The sequence below is a fragment of the Lynx canadensis genome, chromosome A2 (assembly GCF_007474595.2).
Source record: "Lynx canadensis isolate LIC74 chromosome A2, mLynCan4.pri.v2, whole genome shotgun sequence".
Taxonomy (NCBI): Eukaryota; Metazoa; Chordata; class Mammalia; order Carnivora; family Felidae; genus Lynx; species Lynx canadensis.
In genome coordinates, this window is record NC_044304.2 from 90,149,314 (window position 1) to 90,168,285 (window position 18,972).

General features: G+C 41.6%; 1 protein-coding gene across 1 annotated transcript in view; it reads left to right on the forward strand.

Annotated features, from left to right (window-relative positions):
* The window catches only part of GRM3 (glutamate metabotropic receptor 3), a 226,018-nt gene that overhangs the window by 119,349 nt on the left and 87,697 nt on the right, over positions 1-18,972 (forward strand). Inside the window, exon 2 of the mRNA XM_030307867.1 lies at positions 1,899-2,510. Coding sequence (XP_030163727.1) covers positions 2,043-2,510 — 468 coding nt within the window. The 5' untranslated portion in view covers positions 1,899-2,042. The remainder of the gene's footprint in view (positions 1-1,898; positions 2,511-18,972) is intronic.

An 18,972-nucleotide genomic window follows, 5' to 3' on the forward strand; every position in this document is an offset into this window, starting at 1 on the left:
CCTCGGGTAGGCCACCATTCAGATGACGAACATTTACCGACAAAGCTGATAGCACACAGCTGGTGTGGTTTTCGGACATCCTGACCAAGTGGAAGGCCAGCCCGGAGGACCCCCTCCCTCGTCAAACCCCACCAATACACAATCACGTACAAAAGCAGGAGAGCGGGCAGGTACACCAAACCACACACAGAAACACGCAACAGCACCCTGTCAGGAGAATGTTCCAGGAATCTCTGCCATCACCTCTCTCACCGGACTCTAAAAATAATAAGCTTACCTCATCTGGGGAGAAGGGCGGCACACAGTGGCACGAAAGGGCCGGCCGGTGTTTGCTCCGGTGCTAGGTAGGTAGGTAGATAGGTAGGTCTGCTGGCTTGTGTACATGCAACTGGGCTACTCCACACCAGGATGTTCCCTAGGAATGTTCCCTAGGAAGACCCCAGCCTACTGTCAAAAACATGATTATCATGGCAGGGCTTTGCCTGCATCCTTGAAGGTGCGTTATGTTCTACCCTATAATGTAAAAAGAAGCTTGATTTCTGGAAGCGTCCTAAGCCACAGTCTACTGCACAGACCCCACCACTGGTAATGACTACACCCCTCTGAATGTGAGGCCACATCAGGAGTTGCCTAACGCTGGCTGGAGGAGGCAGCTATTGGCGGCAATTGGAACTTTCCCCCATCATCTGCAGTCCAGGTGATACCATACAAATTTGAAAATGTTGTACCTGAGTAAGGTTATCTTTTCCTAACTGATAAAAACGTGCCTTGGGGGCGGGCAGCAGGTCTGTAGAACCTCCTGCGATGGTCCTGTTAGTGAGAACAAGAGCCTAGCACGGAGGGGTTATAAACAAAGAGGTGGCGTTGAAGGAAGCTAATCAGGTAAACTTTACAGGACTTAGTGGCTAATTAAGGGTGGAAGCGGGGAAAGTGGGAAGGGTTCAAGCTTGCAGGTTTCCGGCATGAGCACCTGGATACAAAGAAGATCCAATTGCAGAGATAAGAGAGAGTCTATAACCTACAGACCTTGAGGTGTCACAGGGATGTGTAGGCAGGGCTGTTTAGCAGGCAGCTAACCTAGGAATCATTTCAGTGAGAGTTGAAACCTTGACAGTGGATGACCGAGCCTGGGGTGGGGAGGAGGTGTTCAACAATGAAATTTGAGATGTAGAAGAAAGAGAACAGAAACCTAGGAAGCTGGAGCAGGTAGAAAGTAGTCAGAATTTCAATGAAGTTCAAGTCAAATGAGGACTACAGTGGGGTTAGTGGATTTGAAAACTTAGCAGATCAGTAGTAGCTTTTTCCAGAGCCGCCTTTTTTTTTTTTTTTCTTAGAGCAGTGAAGGCAGAATCTTGATTGCAGCGGGCTGAGAGTATCTAGAATAAAGGAAGGACAGGAATGTGATGGCAGAAATGCAGAAATGGTGAAAGGTCACTTGGGTGTTTTGTTTCGTCCCCAAATGGAAAGAAAAGAGTGAATAAAAAGGGCTGGTCTATAAATGTAGCTGAAGGAGAAAGGATACAGATTCAATCCAAGTTACTGCCCTACCATTGACTGACCAGAGTCAATGACCAAGTAGGTGAAGTACTGAACTTGGCATTAGGAAAACCAGAGTCTAAACATCACCTCCATTCCAGGTACACTTTGACTGGTCACTTCACTGTTTTAGTCCTCAGTACCCATTTCTGGGAGATGGAACCGCTAAGATCTGCGTCACCGTGTGTTGTAAGGGCTGGGTGAGAATCCCTGTGGGGAGAGTGCCTGGTGTAGTGGTGCAGTATGTGTTTACTAACTGGTAATTTGAGTCATGATCCCGTCAAAGGTCTGATTGGGGACCCTCAATGTAATCACTGATGTTTTGTTTACCATTTTTGTTCATATAATTTTTATCTCTTTAGGAATTTGGTAACAGGCTCTGTTAGTCTGTTCCTCCCTTATTTGAAGGACAGGCCAAAGATCCAGTTTGGAAATGAGAGAGGAGGACTAGCGGGCAACATTGGCTTCATCCATTGATATCTCCCGGAGGTACAGAAGCAGGATTCATGAAGATGTTGACAAGACTCCAAGTTCTCATGTTAGCTTTGTTTTCAAAGGGATTTTTACTCTCTTTAGGGGACCATAACTTTCTGAGGAGGGAAATTAAAATAGAAGGTGACCTTGTTTTAGGGGGTCTGTTTCCTATTAATGAAAAAGGCACTGGAACTGAGGAATGTGGGCGAATCAATGAGGACCGAGGGATCCAACGCCTGGAAGCCATGTTGTTTGCTATTGATGAAATCAACAAAGACAATTACTTGCTACCAGGAGTGAAGTTGGGTGTGCACATTTTGGATACATGCTCAAGGGATACCTATGCATTAGAGCAATCACTGGAATTTGTCAGGGCATCTTTGACTAAAGTGGATGAAGCTGAGTATATGTGTCCTGATGGATCCTATGCCATCCAAGAGAATATCCCACTGCTCATTGCAGGGGTCATCGGCGGCTCATACAGCAGTGTTTCCATACAGGTAAGATTGGCCAGCACTATTGTTAAAATGCTATGTCTCTTTGGTTTCATGTCCTGGGGAAACAAAAAGAAAATATCCTGATAATTGCCTTCATGGATAATATTAAAATATAATCGATTATTTCAGTGGGTATTTGGTAATACGGGCTTGCAGACGTAACATTTCTCTAGTGATGAAAACTGTTTAGAAGTGTCTCCGGTAGCTACTGTGGCATAACAAACTATCCCAAAATTCAGTGACTTAAAACAAGATTTATTATTATAATTTATAATAATTATAAATTGATCTGAATCTAAATTGATCTGAAGATCAGCTGGAGTGAGCTGATCGAGGTGGGGTTCAGCTGTGGGTGGCTCTATTCCTGGTTGTTCCTTATCCTCCACCTGGAATTGCTGGGCTAGCTCAGACGTGTTCTTCTCAGAGCAACGGCAGAGGTGCAAGGAAATGCAAAGTTAACTACACGGGCCCCTTCCAAGTTTCTGCTTTATCATTCCTTCTAACATCCTGTTAACCAAAGCAACTGACAGGGCTCAGCCCAGAGTTGAGGAGCAGAGAAATATACCCTGCCCACAGTACAAGTGCTATGAAATTACATCACAAAGGATGTGGGTATAAGGTGACACGATTATTTGAAGCCATCCATACAATCAACCATCAGAAGAAATAGCATCTAAACTCTGGGGTTTTTTTACACTAATTTTTACTAAAGCATCATTTTGTTCAGAGACTAATCGTCAACAGTTTCTCATGGTGCAAATCTGAAAATGTATGCAGAAAAGCCAGTGAATTACTACCATGGCGGTGGGGGGAGGGGAGGGGAGAAACAATTCAGCCTGTGACTTAAATTAAGATAAAAAGTTGACAACTGGATCTTATAATTATGTTAGAAAAAGAAGGAACACATTATTCAAACTCTAGCAATTTTTACTCACACGGTCACAGAATTTTAGAGATGGAAAAGAGCTGAGAAATTACTAACTCAACCTTCTCATTTTCCCAAGTCCCAGAAAGACTGGTTTCATGAAAACTCCTATTGGTAGGCAGCTCAAGAACTAGAACTCAAATCTTATGTACTTTTGTGCTCTTTCAACTGTTCCATATGGTTTCTATATGTTAGCTGCCATTCAATCTTTTTTTTTTTTTTTTTTTGGTGAGAGGCACGAAGGTCACAATAATAAAAGTCCATGGCATGAAGGTCACAATAATAAAAGTCCGTGATTCCAAGAGTCATGTTCTTTGCCTCTTACCAAATTACTATAATCAAAGCCCCAAGCACTAACGGAAGTCAGATTACATTCATGTTATCTCTAGATGTCACAAACCACTTAAGTCGGCTCTATTTGCATTGGAATAACCTTATTTCTATCTCCTAGATTCCTGGCATTTAAAATTCTATGTACAATTCTGTGCTGCTCTAAATGAGCTACTTCAAATTTCTTTCCTTCTTCAGAACACACCCTCATATTATGAGTAATTAGGATAATTGGTTTTTCATAAACACCCTTTGGCTTCATTAGGTGGATAGAAAATATTGCACATCTCAAAGCATATTATGTTAATTTTGCCACTATCTCTATACTTGGGTCAGGAGAGACGGGATTTGCTATTTGAGAAGAGAGAATTAAAAATATGTATCTGTCATCTTTCAATAATAATCTCACCAGATGGGTGCCAATCATTTTATAAATATTTATATTATACCTGATATTACCACTGGTAAGAGAATATATATATGCTTTTCTGACCTTAGTTTCTTCAGTGCAATAAATTACACTCTACACCAGATGTGTAAATACCTGTTTAGCCAAAGTAATTAAACTATGCCAGGCAAATAGATTTTTTAAACTAATTTTACTCTTTTACTACCTATGTACCTTCAAAAGGCGGGGGGAAGGGACAAATTGTTTTATTAAAAAAAAAAAAATCTGGGCTACTAAAATCCTGTATGAGTTCACAAGGGAAGAAGCCACTTCTTAATCATCAAAGGACCTAGCTTATTATTTCATTCATGTGGTCAAAATTAACATAAAGTCACAAATGCTGATATGCTTTCTGTTTCCACAGCACAAATAAAGAATCCAAAAGTATCATGCTATAATGAAGGATGTCAATTTTGACCACCAGAAAGATGGGGTTATGATTCCAACTCCACATTTTTTAGCTTATGTGTAAAATAAGCAAAATAGGGGCCCCTGGGTGGCTCAGTGAAGCTTCTCACTTCAGCTCAGGTCATGATTTCGTGGTTTGTGAGTTCAAGCCCCAAGGTGGGCTTTGTGCTGACAGCTCAGAGCCTGGAGCCGGCTTCTCTCTCTGCCTCCCTCTCTCTCTGCCCCTACCCTCCCTCTCTCTCCAAAATAAACGTTAAAAGTAAATAAATAAAATAAGCAAATAGCATCTACCTTGATAAGTTGTTGAGAGGATAAATTGATAGCATCTGTGGAAAATGCCTCACCAAAACACTACGATATTCAATAAATGGTAACTATTAGGTCCCCACAATGATGGGAAAAGTCAGTAGAAGAGCCACATCTAAAACCAACTCCATGGCCTTCCCAGTGGCCAAACAGTCCCATGAGGCCATTGTTGGTGCCCCATATGCTTCATCAACAAGTCAATCTGTGTATATCCCTTGTGTGTGTTCTGTACTAGGACAAGGGTTAGAAAGACCACTAAAGTAAGAAAGAACACAGCCTTCACCTCAAGGAACTCACACTCTGGCTTCAGGTACAATATTCCTATGAAATAACAGTAACTACAATTCCCAATATGTTCATATAGCTCACAAGGTCAGAAGCAACATTTAGAAAGGTTTTGAGAAAGATGGATAGCATGAAAGTTGAACTGGAGGAAGGCTAAGTGGGCCACAGTGTGAAGGAGACACTGGATCTGAAGAGGCCAATTAGAATATTGTGGCAGATATCCGTGGGCCAGAGGACGAAGGCCTTGACACAGTAAGGGAGTGAGCTGGAGAGGAAATGCAGAGATGGCCTCACCCCTTCCTCCATAGCCCCCTGGGGTCCTGACTGCTCAGGCTCTCATTAGACCACACACTGGTCCTGGCCAAAGTAAACTAGGGGGTGGAGTGATTTGTCTATACACTGAATTTCAGACAGCTTCCAAGGAACACTTCCCCACAGGGTCTTGCTTTCAGCTAGGCATCATGAACAAAGAGAGGTCTTAGGGAGACCCCTTAGGGAGCTCAGAGAATTCTTACCTATAGAGCTAAGAATTAAGGTGTGTTAGGGGCACCTGGGTGGCTCAGTTGTTTAAGTGTCTGACTCTTGATTCCAGCTCGGGCCATGATTTCACAGTTTGTGAGATCGAGCCCCCATCCAGCTCTGCCCTGACAACATAGAGCATGCTTGGGATTCTCTCTCTTCCTCCCTCTCTGCTGCTCCCCAACTTGCATTCTCTCTCTCTCTCAAAATAAATGAGTAAATTTTAAAAAAAGAAAGAAAGAAGAAGAATTAAAGTGTGTTATCCGTTTGAAATAAATCTTTTAGTAAGAATTTTAAAACATAGTCAAAGGCAATCCAAAGCAATAAATTTCTAATGCTGAATTTAGAGCACTCTTGTATATTAATGAAGAAAACATTTTAAGAGAGTGGATTTTTCAGGGTACCTCTCACACTTGCCTACTACTCCTGGACTGATTCTTCTCATAAACCCCGGTGTCTGATAACCGTAGTAACAGCATGTAGCCGGTAGCCACAAAGATTCATTTACGTCAGGCAACACTGTAATCCATTTTTAACTACTTTTGACTTCCTGAATATTTAATGGAAAGTATCTTTGCTTGAACTGAGCAGAGGGGAAAAAAGAGGGTGAAGCCAGAGAAGAAATGTACTAACACAAATCCACCACCCAATTTGAAAACTTCCTATCATCTAATTGTAACGCCCAGTCCCAAACCAAAGAGTTTTTTGTTACAAAATTGCCTGTTGAGAGAGAGGATTTTAGAGAATGATAATAATCCCCCTATGTGAGCCTGGATTGCTTTCTTGGTGGGATTGCTTGAGGAGATGCTTTCTCTCCCGCTTCCTCTTCTTTCATTATCTTCTCACTAACTGAAAAGAACTCTCTGGAAGTCAGCAAAGGAGATACCTCCTGCTGTGTTAGCTCATACAATAGGCATTGTTTGCAGAGGGTGAAAACTGCATGAAAGAGAAAATTCTTAATGATTTACTGAGTTAAACTGTATCACCATGGATGAAGACCTTAATAATTATTTTCCCAACACTCTTATTAAGTAGTGCAAACCACTCTGTGGTTGTCCCTTTTATCTTTATAACAGTATTGATTTCTTAACTGGATAATCAATGAAAGCTAGCACCAAAATCCTTCTTTATTAGCAAATATACATGGGATCTATTGACCTCCTCTGGTGATTCTCTTTAAGACGATTCTGCTCTTCCCCATAAGCTTGCAATCTACCCACTTCAAGGGAAAATAGTATTTATTCAAGAAGAGTATCGGGTTGGTTGCCTTTAGCTGGGCCATTGTCTACAGGGTACTTATTTTGAAGCATTGTTCATGCTTGTGCTTTTTTAAACAGACTACAATGAGAGCTCCTCAGCTGTCCATTCAAACATGTCCCTTGAATTGTTCCAAAAACGTTCCTCTCTCTTTTTCAGAGGATGTGTCATTTTTTTCAGTCTTTCTTGCCGACCTGGAGCACATTTTAACTGAAATGACAGGTATTAGTTGACCCGGTTGTTGTGTCCCTGAGTGTTAAAGTGACCTCAGCAACAAATGGGGGCCTGGGTTAGATGGCATCTAAAAGATGAGCTCATAGAAAGGGCAGAAGATAGCCTTGAAAGGATCTCACTACCTCTCTCTCATGCCCAGGATAGTCAGACCCTTTTACAGGCAATATCCATATCTCAGGACCTTTCTAGCCCTGGGAGAGAGTCATTGTGACATTAGTATCATGACGCGGATTTGGAATGCCATACATTGCTTCCATCATGTCTCTGATCAGAATAACTCCTTAAACTAAATCCCTTGCAGTAGGTTTCACGGAGTTTCTCTAGATGGGGCAAGGGGAACGGCACATCAAGACACCACTCTCTTATTCCTCCACCAATTCCACGGCGCAAAAGCGGTCCGCCACTGGCCAGTTTGAATTAAGCATTGCCCTCCCTCCCAATGATTCATTTCTTTTTTAAATTCAAATGCTTTAGGAAGAGTCACACACGAATTCCTCGTCTTATTATAACAGCATTAGAAAAATAATCAAAGGACTTGGATATACAAAAGCCTTCGTGCAGTTAACTATGTCCAAGTCTCAGACAGACTGCCGGATGGAAAATTTTATACTTTTTCTGTGGATCAATAAGGTGAACCTAGAGGAGAGTTTCTCAGCCTTGGCAGTATTGGGCTGGTGCTGCCCTTGTGCTTGGGAGGTTTATTTAGCAGCATCACCGGCCTCCACCCGCTAGACTCGATGCTGGCAGCACCTGAAGTTGTGACATCCAAAAATGTTCCCATGCTTTGCCAAATCACAGAGCTATGGCCCTTCCCAACCGGCAATCACTGATCTAGAACAAGGCGCATTTAGGGCCGACATAAGGGAGATGTCCTAGAAATGAAACAGCAGGGGGTGTGAGGAAGTGAGTCCTCTGTCACTGGGGTTATTCAAGCAAAACTGGCCCATTTTTGAAAGTGAAGCAGCATGTTCATGTTGGTATTTGAACTATATGGCATTTAAGGGCACTTCTCGCATAACCAAAATTCTCTACTATTGCGATACAAGGGATTACCACAGAAGTAGTATCTCAAATATGAAGCAAATAAATAATTGGCTCTTCTCTGTCAGGCTCACTTTGGAGAAGCCCAGCCAATTGTTATTTCACTTGATTATGGTATTATTTTTATGAGTTTGGTGAACCCGGCATCTCAATTACCTACATATTACAACCAGGGCTCTCACGAAAATCATTTTTCATCAGAAAATAAGCATCTATTAAGCATTTATATTTTAGGAACATCAAGAATACTATTGTGTAGGGTCTGGGTAACATGAAGCAGACAGAATATAAAATAAAATTTAAAAATAGACCTCTTAGCGGGCTCCTGGGTGGCTCAGTCGGTTAGGCATCTGACTTCAGCTCAGGTCATGATCTCACGGTCTGTGGGTTCAAGCCCTGTGTCGGGCTTTGTGCTGACAGCTCAGAGCCTGGAGCCTGCTTCGGATTCTGTGTCTCCCTCTCTCTCTGCCCCTCCCTGCCTCATGTCTGTCTCTGCCTTGGAAAAATGAATAAACCTTAAATTTTTTTTAAAAAAATAGACCTCTTAGGAGTCCCTGAGGCCTGTATAAGCAAAGGAGGAGGTATCAAACCCATATATAAAACAGGCGTAAGAATAGGACCTGAGTATCAATTGACAGCATAAGCCCTAGGAGACCAGAGAGCATGACAGAATGAGCAGAAGGCAGTGGAGATAAACAGGAAAAAGACATTTAGATCAGTGTAAAACATCAAGCCTGCCTCTGAAGTCTCCCTGGAAAGTTGCTTTCTCAGAGTCTCCCAGAGAGGATCTGCACATTCTTTCATGAAAGAGAGAACACAGTGTTTCTTCCACCTGGGATGTAATGTTCTTCAGCTGTCTGTAGGCCTTCCCAAACCCCACCTACCTTCAGTTCTCACTTCCAACCCTACCCTTCTTGAGAAACGCTTCCCAAGCTCCCACAACGTAAACACACATCACCACTACTATCTTATTAAATACCATTGTTTATTTGCAGATCTAGTTTTCCACCAACCGATAAGTCACTTGAGTTTAGGAAATGCATCCTTTTGCCTGTGTACCGAGGGCACCAAGGATAATGCCTCTACCAGGTAAACAAATCTCGGACTCGGGGGGTCACAGCCACGACCCACCTATTCCAGATTAGTCTAGGTGTTTATAAGTTTCAAATAAGCATTTTCTTACAATGGAAAACTGGGTTTGATGCAAAAGGACGATGATGTAGCAAAGCGACAAAAGTTTCCCCCCATTCTCCCCTCCTCTACTGCCTGCACATGGGCCACAAAAGATACCTTGATTTCCGTATCAAAAGATACCACAAAGATACACAAATGGGTTCTACTTCGTTTGCGCTTAGAGTTGTCCAGAGACAACTAACCAAGTTCACAGAGCTGGGCACCCATGGCCATTCCAGATGAGGAGAGGGCTCTGTTCTTAGTCCACACAGAGTCATCAGAGGGCCAAGTATTGCCACAGCCTATGCTCATAGCTAATGCAGAAGAGAAGGAAACATCATCCTGACCTCAACAAAAGCAGAGTGACAGCATTAGAAATCCATTTACTAATCCATCTTTAGTGTGTCAATCACCAGAAAAGATGATAGTTGTATTTAGTAAGTTTAATATTGCAGATACAATGATCATGGCACAGATATGCTACAACTATACATTTTTAGCAAGGCTTTCCTAAAATTTTACTTTCAGCTCGGTGATTTAAAACTCTGCATGCAGACAGGGTTCATTTAAGCCTTCATTGCCTCTTTCCTCATGTCTAAGTTGGAGATATTAATGGTACTCTCTTCCTGGTAATTATAGGAATTAAATGAGACAATACATTTAAAAACAGCAAAAATAGTGTTTCACACATAATGAACACTTAACATTTTAGATTTTAGTAGATATTATTATTGATATTATTAGTTTTTAAGTTTATTTATTTATTTTGAGAGAGACAGGGACAGCGTGAGTAGGGGAGGGACAAAGAGAGAGGGGAAGAGAGAATCCCAAGCAGGCTCCAGGCTGTTGGTGCAGAGCCTGACGTGGGGCTCAAACCCATAAACTATACGATTGCGACCTGAGCTGAAGTCAGACACTTAACTGACTGAGCCACCCAGGCACCTCTGGTATTATTATTATATCATTATTATATGTTAGTTTGTTGTTTTTTTTTTTTTTTAACTTTTAACAACTGCAGTCCAAGAGAAACAGTTCTTGGAGGCATTGGGGGTCATTCAAGGTGAAGTCTCTACTACTTTGCAAATAGTGGAAACATTAGGATCCTGAGAGCTTGCCTCCCACACTGCTATCCTGATCATCCCCTCACAGAGCCAAAGCTTCAGGAAACTCCAACTCAAAAGTTATCTCAAATAGAATCTTTTTATTTATTTCCTTTCCAGACTTTTCATTCTAAAGCAATTTCACAAAGCTGATTGTTTTGAAACCTCCCCTCATTGTTCCTGCTTCCCCTCCTCAAAAAAAAAGGCAATACTGTTCAAGGACTTTATCACCGGGAGGGAGGCAACAGCAATTTTAAAATGCTTTTGTTAACATTGTTTCATTGTAGAAATTTCTCACCAGAGGTAATTATCTAAGATGCACTGGTTGGTTGGTTTTGTTTTTTGTTTTTTTTTTTCCCTTTGTTTTGGGGTTAATTTATTCCTTAATTAATTCCCCTTCTGTCGTGTTTATTTGGAAACTACTCTTGTGAAAAACAAGAGGTTACCATCAGGACCACTGTCCAATGGGCAAGAGAATGGCCCATGGCTAAGAACCAGCTTTTTTTTGCCATCACATGTCTTTGACGGAGGTCATAGGATGAAATGCAAGGAATACAGACATTCCTGACATATCAGCAAGTGTTTTATACTGTGAAATAGATGAATAGGTAAGCTAATTGAATTAGGACTCCTGACACCTTTAGCTAAACCTAAGATGTGATTTTGCTTTAACAACACAAAGTTCTCTTTTCAAATTACCATTAAACATGTGCCTTTTAAATGGATCAATACATAAGGCTCAGGATTTCAATACGGAAGGAGCCAACACTTGACAGTTTATGATAATGAAAGTTCATTGATTTAATGTAGTAGAAGTGCTTTTACTGGTCTATGAAAAATGCAGTTGAAAACTTACAGAGTGTTTTTCTAATTAATGGGCTTTGGAAATTTAAGAATAGTGTTCCAGAAACACTTGGAGTTAAATTCTAAGCAAACGTTGATACTCCAGGCAGTATATCAGTGGGACTTTGGACACTTAAATTGTGGTGTTGCTATTTCTGACATCACCACCTGGTATGTTATGGAAATCCCTCTGTTACTAGTGACAAACCCTTGATTCTTGCCAGCTCTGACTTTACCTTCCAATAGAGGGAACTGCAACACAGGGGAGAATACAGTAGAAGCAAACACTTTCAAAAACTATATTCCAGATTTAGACCGGATTTCCTTGCCAAGTGGTCAGAATGGCAAAGCATCTTGAAACATTTGCCATCACTTAATAGGGCTGAATTTGTAGGGCATGCATCCCAGGGACCCATTGGTTTCTCCCAGGCACTGTGCCTCCGGTTTGGGGAGCTGCCATCAGGTTCACAGTGAGGCCTCGTAGGACACAAACCAGGCAATTGAGCTTCCCCAATGTGGAAAACAGATGTGATTGAACACATCATCTACAATTTGTTCAGAATTTTTCCATTGAAAGTACCTTTCTGTAGAAGTAAAAACCATACGTATGTCGTAAGCACATCTCACCTATGCTTACACAGTAGTTTTAAGGAATATCACTGGGAACCAGATTTAAAGAAGTCCAACAGCCCACACAAGTTAGTGCCATCCAGCAAATTTCAACTGTTACCAATGGCCACTGAACGGACTCTCAGTGTTCATTTCCACGTTAAAGAAAGGCTGTAGCAGGGATTTAAAAGTTCTTTACCCTTTCTATTCTGTCCAATGACCAGTATTATTTATGACCTGCTTCTTTCCAAGAAGGATTGAAGGTGGCCTGTAAGGACACGAACAGGATAACAAAGAAGACACAAGTATTTGAGTACTACCAACCAAATAAAAGAGGTTTTTTTTAAGTTTGTTTGTTTGTTTGTTTATGAGAAAGAGAGAGAGAGAGAGCAGGAGCAGGGGAGAAGCTGAGAAAGAGAAAGAGAATCCCCAGGAGGGTCCGGTACAGAGCTCAAAGCAGGGCTCCATTGCATGAGATCATGACCTCAGCCAAAATCAAGAGTCGGGTGCTCCACCGACTGAGCCACCCAGGGCCCCTCCAAATAAAACAGTTTTAGGTGGGCTGAGATTTTCCATTAAACCTCCAATCTTGATATTTCTAGTATGAACTTATTCATCATTACTGGGGTTACATGAACTCACAGCCTAAGTCAGGATGAGTGTTTTGTTAATCTTATTACCTTTCCCTGACTCTTTCTTTTCAAGTTGGATGCCTTATAGTACAGCGTTTTTGTATTTCTTTTTCTTCTTTTTTATGAGAGAGAGAGAGAGAGAGTGAGAGAACATGAGTGGGGGAGGGGCAGAGAGAGAGAGAGAGAAAAAGAGAGAGAGAGAATCTTAAGCAGGCTCCATGCTGAGTATGCCTTGATCCCACGAATCACGAGATCATGACCTGAGCCAAAATCAAGAGCCAGACACACTCAACCGACTGAGCCACCCAGGCACCCCCACTATAGCCTTTTTTTTTTTAAACACAACTTTAAAAGTCGCGTCATTCCCTTAATTACAAATTTTAATGGTTTTATTTTGTAAACAAATCCAAAAATGTTTAGCACACGCTAAAATCCAAAATGTTTAGCACAGCATATAAAACACTTAGCAGTGTAGCTACAGTCCCTCTGTTCTTTGCCTTCTACTAAATATTGCAAGACACTTGGTGCCCTGATAATACTAAACTATCGGATACTATTGAAACAAAGACCCTTCTCTGTCTATGTATTCTTACATCCTTCTCTCTTTCTCTGGCGACGTTTTACTGATCCTTCAAGATCAAGCCTACAAGGGGCGCCTGGGTGGCGCAGTCGGTTAAGCGTCCGACTTCAGCCAGGTCATGATCTCGCGGTCCGTGAGTTCGAGCCCCGCGTCGGGCTCTGGGCTGATGGCTCAGAGCCTGGAGCCTGTTTCTGATTCTGTGTCTCCCTCTCTCTCTGCCCCTCCCCCGTTCATGCTCTGTCTCTCTCTGTCCCAAAAATAAATAAACGTTGAAAAAAAAAATTTTTTTTAAACAAAAATAAAAAAATAAAAAAAAAAAAAGATCAAGCCTACAAGTTTCCTCTCCAGGAGGGCCTGCCATGACTCACCTGAGTGTTATTAGTTGCTCGTTCACCTGTGTTTCTGTATAAGTTTGTATACACGTACCTCAAAATTTTAAACCTTGGCTATGTTTTTTCTTCCTTGCACCAGACTATAATTTCATGGAAGGCAGTGGGGGTACCTTACTCATGACAGAAAAATCTAAAGTTTAGAAGAGTGCCTTATACCATTGGCACTGATCAAAGTCCGCTGAATGAATGACTGCTGGGTGAGATGTTACCATCATCTCTATCACTTTCTGAGCCTTTGCTAAGTGCCAGCCCCTGAGTTCAATACTTCACTTGTGTTGTCATTTCATCCTCGCATAACTTCTCAAGCAAGGGACTACTATGATTTCCTTTCTACAGACGAGATAACTGAATCTTAAAGGAGTTAAAACAATTCGCCTAAGGTCACACAACTGGCGAGGGAAGGAGCGGGGCTTCCAAATGTTGGCCTCTTTGATTCTGCTCCAGCGCAATGAACCACTACACTATTTGCTTTTCTTCCTGACACCTCTGTTGAAGAAGTGAACAGCCAAAGGGGAAACCGTGAATAACACAGTTCTATTCGCTACAAATAATGTGGTATGTGACCTTCTGCCCTAAATTATTGCCCCAGGACCTCAGGAGGAAATAGTAACCTTTTTTTTTTGTTCAACCGGGCCTTAGCCCTCATCTGCCCCCAGGCATAGCAACAACTTTTGGCCTTTGGTTAACAGCTAACAAGGAAAGAAATGCCTCTCTCATTGGTAAGACTATATTTGTCATGTTGTCGTTAGGCAAGTCACTTCAGGGGTCACAGAAAACATGGTTTAATGCAACTTGTGGCTCTGTTAAATCCTCAAACAGGCATTGTCGAAAATCAATCCCCGAGGTACGAAAAGACCTGCTTCTAACGGATCTGTCGGTGTCAAGTCCCCCTGGGAGCCATGCTTTTGCAGGTGTTCCTGGCAAACACGAACACACTCTGGACGAGATCCGACATAGACCTCTTGATCCCGTTGTTAGTGACTGGAACCCAAATGAATTCGGTTCCATGATTTCTCTCGAAAATTAATTCATGGAGAAAAGGGGGAGCAAAAGTCAGACGCCAACCGATTCAGTCGGCAAAATACCTTCTGGCTCTTCTTCTGAGCACGTGCTGAGTCAGGATGGAAACAAAGTTATTCCTACAATAGTGCCTGTTAGGAAAGGAGCAAGACAGAGCAGCATTGTCACCATGAGAAACCCGACATGTCTTATAATACTGGTCCCCCCAAAAAACGTGATTCGAGGAGTCCTATGTGGTTTGCATATCATTTCAGTTTTGAGAGCACCCAAATGGGTAACCTTTCTATTCATAAATCCATTTGCCACGAATGGAGAAAATGAAAGTATATTATTGTCCAGGTTGTAAGCCACAGGCGTTGAGTGCAGCGATTTCGGGAGAGGTTGGGATAGAAATCAGGGTAACTTCAAGGCATTTTTGTAAGTTTTCACCACACATAAAGAATCCTTTGTCTGGACTGCCCCTACAAAATCATCAGGACTGAGTCAGGCTGTTGAACGGGAAAGGCAGTATGAACCTTTGACTAGTGTTCGGGGGGCCACGGCATGCAAGAGTTAGTGACTTTTGCAGATTATACTGAGTAAACTGGCATTTGCTACACTCTATTATGTGATTTCCTAAATCCAGATTAATCTCTGGCCTTCAGTCATGGGCTGTAGTCAACTGTTTTCATGCAAAATGTTCCCAGATGTGCTGCAGGTAGGGCAGTCCAAAAAAAAAAAAAAAATGACTAATCCTTTCCACAGTAACAATATGATTGGCATCCTTTATGGGCAGATAACTCATGTGATGTGAACAGCTTGGATTCCTCAGGCGGTTTCTAAACTATATACCACCTCCAGTTGCAGTTTAAAATACAAACCAATCTGGGATTTTGTACAGCTGACAGTGCAACTTGGTCATTCGGAAGAGCAGGGTCGGTGAGGTCTCTTACCATCACCACTTTCACAACCTGCTTCGTGTACTCACATGGGTTATGAGGTAGCAGATGGTTCAAAGTGCAGCCCTCAGTGTTTCTCTTCCAGACTTATATATAATCGCTTAATTAAAAGGACGGAGCCAAGCATTCAGGACTGCACGTGTGATAAAACAGCTGAAGTTGTTGGCTTAATCTTAGAAAACAGCCCCAAAGAGATAGATGAACAGCCAAGAATGCAAAGGCAAACCCATGGTGGCTATTATTGAATCTCCTGATTCCCAGGACAGCCACAATGAGTTACTTTTCAAATGCATATACTTCAGCCGTATAGACAGTGTTTCTCTCGGAAAGTAAACATTTGATGCCTCTCACCATCTGGAACTTTTGTAGGTAAGTACAGGTCCACACAAAAATGAGTTATCGGTGTTCCCTTTAATGTATTAGCACAGTCTCCGAAGCCAATGACACTGTAAGTTCTGAAAGGCATCCTTGTGAAGGGACAATCTCTTGAGTGGGAAATCTATTTCCACTAGACTCTAAACTTGCACACGCCTTTCTGTCTTCTGTTGAGAAAAATATGTGGCACGGTGCCACCACAGAAGGCACAAAGCTCATGTTTGAAATGGGTACGTCACAGACATCCTGAACGGGAAGAGGGACCGCAGGATTGATGTGGAGCCTCACAGGCGACAGAAATTTCCAATCCATATTCCCTTTTCACATCGAAGAACAGACTACCTGAGCTCTTTTTCACAGTTCATACTCTTTCGCTCTCATGATGAGGACATCACTGAAATGAAGCATGACACCCAGAGTACTAAAAAGAAGAGTCCCCCTGACTTGCTAAAAAATGTTGAGAGAAGTAAAACTTTCAGAAACATCGGTCTTTAACTCAAAATACTCAACGGCACATAAGGATGGTTTTGATGCCGACAGTAGCATCACTCCACAATCAGCTATTGACTATCGGAAAGGTAAAGTTTTAGACATTCCCAAGAAAGAATAAGTGAGCAACTGATGACAGTTCTGAGTGTTTGGCTGCTTAATGTGTCTTGTATATGATGCATTTGTCTCCAGAAAAAAAAAACAACTTCTCTTACCAGCAGATCCTAATATCAGTTCATTTGGTGAAGCCTGCCTTAGATATACATTTATATGACCCCCTACTTTAGGTATATGTTGTTTGAGAATGGAGGTTTCAGGGCTAAGGCCCTTAGTTTGTTTTTCTCAGAATGAAAGACAGTTTTATACCCTAAAGGGAATTGGTCTGATGACCAGATCCAGTTGATATAATATTGACTTCCTTTTATAGACTCCCAGTTGGTGACACAGAAATAATGTGAAGAAATCGGTTTTAATCATACGAAATACTCTGCTTCAGATTCCTAAACGTCTAAGCCAATTCCATGTCTTATGTGTCATCTCATTTTAGTGCAAAATTGAATGTAATTAGTGAAGGATCCATATTGCACAGCAAATTGTTTATCAATAGTGTTTGAGATTATCTTTACACTGCCTGTTGGTGGCCAGTTATTTTCTTCCCACAGAAATCTATCCTTGTAATAGGAAAGATTACATGGGAGAGTAGCAAACTACCAACTCATTCAGCAATTCATTCATTTAACAAACATTATGGAGCATCTCTATACTCTGCAAGGCATTGAGGAAACAGAAATTAACAATACAAAGCCCCTGTCCTTACGAGTTCTCATACCAGTAGAGGAATTAGGGAACAGAAATCACCATATACTTTGATTAGTGCTATGAAGAAAATATGTACAAGAAAAAGAGTCTCAGCTTGACATGAGGTATCAAGAAAGAAGGGACCTTTGAATGGATTAGCTGAGCTGACAAGTGGTGGAGGTTATCTTAAGCAGAAGGAACGCCATGTGCAAAGGCATGTAGATTTGAGAACATCGTATGTAGTGAACGTGAAGCATAGACACAGAACATAATAAATAGGGGGAAACCACACAGAACTGAGCTCATCTGGAGGGGGAAGAATGGGAGAACGATGGCAGATGTTCAACAACAGGTAACACTGGCCTGATGGACAACTATTGCAGATGAAGCCCATGCTAAATAACCCCTTGCAACTACAAAAATGAGGAAAATACAAGAAATCTTAATTTTAGATCATGTCATTTGCTAAATAATAGTAACCTGGCCAAGTCCAGCATCCTAAATGTTTCTCCTCAAGCCAACTGAGTCAATATATTAGTGACTTGCTGGGTTACAATGAAAACACGGCAATAGCTAGTCCTACCTAAATTCAAACCACCCAGAAAATGGACACCCCAAGATGTCTGACCACTGAACATAAAACTGTAATACATGCTACATGGGAGAAGGGGTTCGATTAAACCTGCATGCAGTCTCTCCAGGCCTAGGAGATAACAGGCTGTGCCATAAGGTCATTGTGTTTCTCGCACAAATCATGAAGTCAAACGTGATCATGATATTTATAGCTTGAAGCTTTCGACCTCACAGTTAAAATTTCCCAGTGGATTCTCAGACAACTGCTGTTATCTCTGAAGATGGCCAGTCAGAAAGCAAATGCCTATGGAACCACTGCTAAATACAGACTGAAAAATGAAAACAAAAAGTAATATATAAATATATATATATATATATTATTTGATAACACACACTCTGATAACAAGGAATGATGACTCATGGTCCTCAAATCAAGGAGTTAAGGCCTTCAGAAATTTAAAAGAAGACAAGCATGTTATAACTTGAAATATACCAGTGCTATCGCATAGTGAGAATAATTGCAGATGACAGAGGTTCAGAGCTGGGGTTGCAGAGTGGATTAAGTGTGGGACGTTGAGCACAGGGCCAAAATGCCTGGGATCAAATCCCATCACCTTTGGAGTCTATAGCAAGATCCCAAGGCACTCTGTGCCTCAGTTCCTCAGTCTACAAAATAGGATAATGGTAGTATCCATTGCGTAAGATTGTTATGAGGATTAAAGCAGATAATACATCTACAACAGTTAGAACCCTAGCAGGCACCAAACTATTAGCACCATTAAAAATACCAGGGATCTTTAAAAGGTTTCCCCAAAAAGGCAGTCTGCCGACAGTCACTCAGAGAATAGGGACTGTGGGACAGTTCCTCCCTGATGACTTCTGAAGAAGTATGAAATGGAATCTAAAGAAAGTAAACCCCTCAATAATCCACCTTTGATTTTAGCCACCCTTGGATTTCTGGTGCTGAACTGCAGCACTCAGCTTTGCATTTGTAACCTCATTTTCCCCTAGTTTTCTTCTCCTTTATTCACTTTTGTCATTTTGACTTGAATTCAGAAATTTACATCTCTCCTATGTTAATATCACCTTATTGCCAGCAAGGGAGTCTAGTCCTTTGGAAAAATCAAGAGACTGGACTTTAATCTTAGTTTTTCTGTTTATTGGTTGTGTAAATTCTAGAAAGCCACTTC